General features: G+C 46.6%; 2 protein-coding genes across 2 annotated transcripts; both read right to left on the bottom strand.

Moving 5' to 3' along the window:
• Positions 1–1,561: 1,561 nt before the first annotated feature.
• LOC124672099 (F-box protein At1g67340-like) lies at positions 1,562–2,791 on the bottom strand. Its single transcript, XM_047208384.1, has 4 exons — positions 2,649–2,791; positions 2,385–2,547; positions 1,943–2,305; positions 1,562–1,861 (listed from the first exon to the last, which is right to left on the bottom strand). Exons 1-4 carry the CDS (start codon positions 2,789–2,791, stop codon positions 1,562–1,564), a joined length of 969 nt encoding a protein of 322 aa, XP_047064340.1.
• Positions 2,792–5,329: 2,538 nt separating this feature from the next.
• Positions 5,330–6,491, bottom strand: LOC124672098 (F-box protein At1g67340-like). Its single transcript, XM_047208383.1, has 3 exons — positions 6,334–6,491; positions 6,089–6,251; positions 5,330–5,989 (listed from the first exon to the last, which is right to left on the bottom strand). The coding sequence occupies exons 1-3, from the start codon at positions 6,489–6,491 to the stop codon at positions 5,330–5,332; spliced, it is 981 nt and encodes a 326-aa protein (XP_047064339.1).
• Between the last annotated feature and the right edge of the window lie 221 nt (positions 6,492–6,712).

The raw sequence follows: 6,712 nt of genomic DNA, 5'->3' as shown, positions 1-6,712 counted from the left end.
CTCTACATGCACACATCACTTTGGTGTTATTCTGGATGCTAAGTTCAATAGTCTTGTTTCTTGCCATCTTTGTTGACGTCGATAGTTGCTACCTCCTGCTGATCAGGTGCATTGTCAGCTTCATACACCTTATCCACTGAATGATGATGGCTGGACAATGATACTGGGCTCAACATTTGTATGTTTGGTTTGCTGTGGTGTTGCTCAATTTGAGAATTGCTGTGGCCACCAACGTCTGGAGAAACTTGGCCAGTGCAGCTGTGCGCGTCGCTGATGTCTTCGGACTCTTCTCCCGAATCAGACACGTATTCTTCTGATGAATATTTCATATCAAGAACTGATAATGGAGATAGGAACTGTTGTGCTTGATGCGCCGTTCCGGATACTTGATCTTGAGACAGGAATAGCTCAGTCGAATGCTCTGAAGTAGTCTGAAAAATGGAGAAACCTGATGCCTGGTTTGTTGGTGATCTACGAGGCGAATCACCTACTTCCTCCGACCTGATGTATTTTATAAGCAATGAATGCCATTTTAAAACATGCGGTAAAAAAGGGATGACTTATAAAGAGGTTTGCTAAAATTACCTGTTAGCGGGGGTGATAATCGGTGCTCTTTCCTCTTCAATGGAACTTCTCTTGGCTCCGTCGTCCAACCTTCTCTTCTTGTAATCTTTTTGATTACCCTCTATTTCTTTTTGCATCTGGGTCCATAAATCATATTCTTCCGATATCTCTGTTGGGGTTTGAATCTTGGGGCTATTGTATGTATTGGGGTAGCCCGTGGAATTGGGATTGTGGGATGATTCATCGTGTGTAGATTTTCTGCCAGGGTGGGTAACTTGGAATGAACCCGTCATCTCTGTTTTGATTCTTTTGAGAGATGCAATGGTATAGGTTTTGTGTTCAGGTTTGTAGTGCCAAGTATACCGTTGTTATAAAGGGCTGAACTCCCAAGGTAACAAGTGTAGCGTGTTTGAAAAGGGTATATACTACTGTATTTTTATCTGCAGTTACATTTTGTGTCCTGTATTTGGATGTGGATAAAATTATGTATTGGTAACCCTCTCATCTGTATTTTCATGTGGATATCAATTGGTGTTCGCATTGAAAGTGTACTGTGCAAAAGTATATATCGCTTTTATAAGCTTGCAGAAACTGTTTATTTTTAATGCATGTTTTGCCTGTTGATTGATATGGAATCTGGATTTTTGTAGTTTAAGGTGGACTAAAAGGAACCTATGATAAACTTTATTTGTTTATTACAAAAAATGGTTGAAAAATAGGAAAAATCTTTGATATAATTATATAGTGGTGGACCAAGCAAAATGTTGTTGATACATGTGCTTCTAATACTCGTACACATAAGTTTTGTATATCACACACCATTACGCTTGAAGTATAGTGTTGTAGATAGGTGACAACAAAACAACCTACTAACTTAATAAAAAGTTGCTGTTACAAACTACTAGCATGGGATTATTGATATAGCTTTAGCACTTGCTGTTACAAAACCATTGATTTGGTGCTAGGGAAGGATTGACACAATTTTCCTCTAACTATTTCAGACATCAAGTGCCTGCACAGCTTCATCCGCTGCCTCGTGGCCACCGTCCGCTCCATTGGCCTGGTCGGCTTGTACCATCCGCCCGCAAGACACTCCGTGCACAGCCTTCCGAGTGTGCTGCCCGGCGAGCGCGAGAACAGATGAAAGCCTCGCCGCATCCGGAGCATGACCGGAATTCCTGGCATCTAGTTTCTCTGCGACCACATCCAAAATTGCAGCATAATATAAGTTGCTCGACGGTTGGATCAACGTTGTCCATGTCTTGCCCTCTATGGATGTTCCTTGATGCAAACCACTCTGAAAGAAAGAGGTGGGCTTGGTCTGAACTACGGTGAATGGCAGCTGCGCGTGGACAAAGGCAAATTTGGCTTAAAATACATGCATGCCGGCCAGGATCATTTGAGGTGGCGCACGTCTGGCATATGAGAGTGCCGCCACAGGAGACAGCTCCCGGGCAGTTGCTTGCAGCAGCAACCTTCGCCCGTTCATGACGGAACGGTTGAGGCCGTATCCATCTATGAGACAGAAGCCGAGCTCGCGAAGAGCTTCCAGGTGACCAAGCCTTGCAGCGCTTGAACAGAGTCCGGCGCCTGCAAGTATGTTGCGATCTTCCCTTGTTCCTCCACTGCCGTTGAACATGATGACGGCAAGAGAGTAAATGGCGTAGCAGTTGTCCTGAAGGGCAGCATCAGCGATTAGATCGGCTCCTCCTTGGTGATCGCCGATGCAGTAGAAGAGTATCTGGAAACATAGGTAATTAGTTCAGTTTTTATATAAACGTCCCTGCTAATTATATGGGTATACAGTGCTTTGTGTTTACCATGCCAAGGAGATATGAAGCACCGTCGTTTCCAGCCTCCGCGCAGCACTTTAGGAAGTGCTGTGCATGGATCGACCAGTTCTTTGGCCTGACGGCTATGCAGCTTGCAGAGGCATTCTTCAGGACCGCGCTGTTGTAACCAAGATCTCTGAATCTACTGAACCTGCGAACGTAGTCATATGTTTGTGCGTTGTAAGATAGTGGAAACAAGACATTTTTCCCACGACAGAATAGACAGCAGGATCAAGCTTTGTGTGCACTTACGTCATCCTGGCGTTGGCTAGATCTGCTGGTGATGCGGCTCCAGACGCCACCTTAGCTAGGATGGTGATGAGCAAGTCATCTGGGAGCGCGACGAACCTGTCAGCTTCGTCGGTTCTGGTCCTCTTGCCGGAGTTTTGACTCATTTTGGTAATGTGGGGTGTGGAATGGTTGTAAAATTTGTAGAACTTGTTTATAGGCTGTATTGGGGCTTCCGAGTTTTGCTGGTAGCACGACGGGTGGTGTACTCATATTTGTAGCGGTGTGTGCTAGATTCTTCTTTCGGCCTGTAGAACTGTATTATAAACTGTAGAATGAACTGCATACAAACTACGTTACAGTAAGCTGGAGTGTACTTGTATATGGATTATAGAGAGGAATAGAGCGTCGACCGTTCCCTTGGAGCTGTAGTTATCTTAGGCTGGTGCCAATGGAGGAGTTGGGGCGGGCAATAGGCGGGGGGGAGTGGGGCGGGACGCGAGCGGGGGGCGCTGGGGCTGGTGCCGGGCGGTACCTCCAACTTCCGCCGGCTACAGCCGGCGTTGGGGGCGACAGCGAGGCGACAACGGGGCGAGAGGCGGGGCGGCGCGATGGGGTGGCTGGCCGAGAGGGGGGCGGGAGAGAGGGCGGGCGAGAGCGGGCGGTAGGCGGGCGATAGGCTGGTGAGATGCGTGCGATAGTCGGGCGAGAGCGGGCGAGAGAGGGGCGGTGGTGTGTAACGGCTAGCTGAGGTGGCGCGCTCAGATTCGTCCACCTCAGCTAGCCGTTGTGGTATCCGTTGGTACTTCAAATAGCCCTAACATTTCATCCCCGCCCCCTATAAATAACCCCATATGGTTTCACTCACTACACACCCATTTCATCTCATTCACTCTCTCAATCCTTCAACACCATGTCCGGTTGGACTCCACCAGATTTGACCACATTCATGGATCTGTTAGTGCCCGACTGGTCACCGTTAGGCCTAGATGATCTCTCTCCGACACATCGTCGCAACAATGTCTGTTCTTCGCCGCATCCCCGTGTTTTATAGCCCTCCGGCACACCACCTCTGGGGCCATATGGGCCATACGCTCCACCTCCGGCGCCATGTGGTTCTATAGCTGCAACCTTCAACTCTATCGCGGATCCTGCCGGTCATCTGACCTCGGAGCAGCTGAAGGATGATTGGAACGCCTAAAACAAGGAGGTGTCCACTTTCAGTGCATTTCACATCCAAGAATCAGCGTTACGTCAGAGTGGAGCAGACGAGCAGACGGTCATGAAGGCGGCAATGGAGAGGTACACGAATGACAAAAGATTGTCTCGGCCGTTCAGACGGCACCACTGGTGGGATGCTGTAATAAATGAAGCGAAGTGGAAAGGACAACATGGTAGTGGTAGTGGAACCGACTCCACTTCCAAGAGAAGCCGTATAGGAACTTCTGATGAGTACAGCTCTAGCGAGGCGACGGGCGACACGGAGGAAGAGCGTCCAACGGGCCGCGATATGGGCCAAGGCCACGGCACGTAAGGGTAGGAGGAGGGGGAAGGAAACCTCATCAAGCAATGAGGTATGAAGTAAATGCTTCGCGATGAGGAACATGATGAAGGGTTTAGTGAAGGCCAAGCTATTCAAGCAATGGAACAAAATTAAAGACCGATCAACGGCCGGCATGGACGAAGCAGGAAAGCTGACGTGGCGGGTGAGAGTGAGGTTAGGAATTGGCACCAGCCTTATTGGTATTATTGTGCATTGGCAGAATATAAAAAGATGCAATATTATCGCGAGAAAACTGTTCTAAATTATATTTTAGTTGCCAGTTGATTTGTTTTCCTAGAAATCATGAAAAAAGATTAGTAGCGAATAAAAATAAAAAATTACTAGGAAAACCTGGAAAAAATGTATAGTTTGGTTATTACGGCCGATAAAATGATGGTAGAATCAGATAAAATACAAAAGATAAGTATATTGGCAATGGTAGATCGAAAAGCACTGCGATAGAGACAGAGGGAAAAAAACGATCTTTAGAGCTTGGTATTGCGGTGGTATTGCGGTGGATGGTGGCCGAGAGGGAGATTATTCATTGAAGAACACCATTTTATGAGCAGTAGTGCAGCGGTTGTAATTTTGTGGGGGTTGGAGAGGAAAGAAATGATGAAAGATTTGGCGGCAAAATTCAGTGGAAAAGGAGAGGATGTGTGACGGGGGGTGGGGGGGTGGGTCAGGGGAATTTGTTTTTTTGTATATAGTAGGTGGCTCTCTTGTAGTAAAAAAACGGCTTAATCAACTGCTTCCAAAAGTATAAAAAATATGTTGAGAGGCTAATTATGTATATAAATTAAATCTTATTGCCTATTTAAATTGTGTATGTGTGAGAGATATTTCTGGTGGTTCACTCTGATAGAGACAAAGGTTAATTGGTGTTGGTATACTCTATGGAAAGATTTTTTTTTTCGCAATGTCTAACAAATGTCTCAACAGTTGCAAGCTTGGTTTATTACATGGATGTGAGGAAAAAATAGATGAGTGGAAGCAAAGTTGGTGATAAAAAATGCTAACACCAAATACATTTAGGCGCCTTAAAACTCTTAAGTTCAATGAGGATTAAGATAAGATAACTGTTTGGCGGGTTACAGACTGTTAGAAATAGCCATTGACACAGGAAAAGGTCCATTCAGACATCGTCTATGACAGCATTTCCTCATTCCGGCTGTCCTTCTTGAACATGATTCTGGTTACCGTGGGGGTTGATCTCCTGGTTTCTTGGCATGCAGGAGGTACGGTGCCCCATTTTCCAGTCCGCAGCCTGGCACGCACGGGAGCAGTAATATGCTGACGCACATGCAGAGCATCGCCTGAACTCGTGGAGCCTTGTCTCCTGTCTACCGCAAAGAGCGTTGGAGCAAAGCCGCATGTCTCCGATTTCTTCTATAGGTGATTTATCGCTGCAGTGTGCTGCGTTCCGTGCTTCCGGGGTCTGCGAAAACCATTCAGATAGGAAAGTGTTTGCATGGTGCGTCTTCTGGTGTAGGGTGCCGAGACTTGCCTGCTGTCGTTCGTTCTCGGCGTCACGCTGCTTTGCGCGTTGAAGAAGAAGTCGACCATTTATAGGGGCGCTGGTTACACCGTATCCATCAAGCAAGCAATGGCCGAGCTCTCGTGTTGCATCGACGTGCCCTAGCCTTGCTGCGCGTGCGCACAGACCTGCGCCGAGAGTAAGGTCGCGGTCTTGTTTGCTGACACCGCTACCGTTGAACTGTATTACAGCCAGTGAAAAAATGGCTTCCAGGTGCCCACCATTAGCAGCGGAAACAATCAAAGCTGCGCCGGTTCTGCGGCTACGCGCGCAGTAAAACCTGATCTGTTCGAAATGAATGAGAAATAAATTATCAGATTTATTTGATCCAAAGAAAGTGAATATCTATGGTAGGGGAGGGATCTGGTGGAGTGTGTGACATACCATTCCAAGGATGTATGATGCTTCGAGGTTGCCTGCATCTGCACATCTCTGTAGGAACCTGTCGGCTGCCTCTGACCAGTTTTTTGCTCGGACAGCTAGGCAACCCATGGAGGCCTTCTTTAAAACGAGTTTGCTATGTGCAAGCTGCCTGAACCTCCTGTCTCTGAATTAGTAATATGTTAAAAATGGAACCAAGAGAAGTGTCAAAAAGATGTAAAATAGGGGGTTGCTTTTAAGACACTTACGTCATCATAGCGCCGGCGAGGTCTGCAGGTGTGTTGGCAGAGGAAGAGAGAGAGGCAAGAATGGATACAACAAGCTCATCAGGAAGATGATCGAAATTGCTTTCTACAGTGGGAGAAATGTTGTCGTGCGAAATCCTGCTCCTCTTGTTGGGCTTCATACCGTGCTCCACCTACAAAACGGGATGTTTGCTATTATTGTTGTTTGTATCCGAAGATGGTATGCTTATTTGTTTTTCATTACTTATATAGGATGTAAACGTCTGGGGTAGTTGGATTTCCTTTGTATATTTGATAGTAGTACACTAGGACTTTACAAGTAGCTGGCTGTTTACAATGTGTATTGAGGATACCGTTTAGTGCACTTTGAAATGCAGAAACA

This window comes from Lolium rigidum, chromosome 7, assembly GCF_022539505.1.
Source record: "Lolium rigidum isolate FL_2022 chromosome 7, APGP_CSIRO_Lrig_0.1, whole genome shotgun sequence".
NCBI classification, from domain to species: Eukaryota; Viridiplantae; Streptophyta; class Magnoliopsida; order Poales; family Poaceae; genus Lolium; species Lolium rigidum.
The sequence above is the reverse complement of the archived record's forward strand: the minus strand, read 5'-3'. Positions and strand labels throughout refer to the sequence as shown.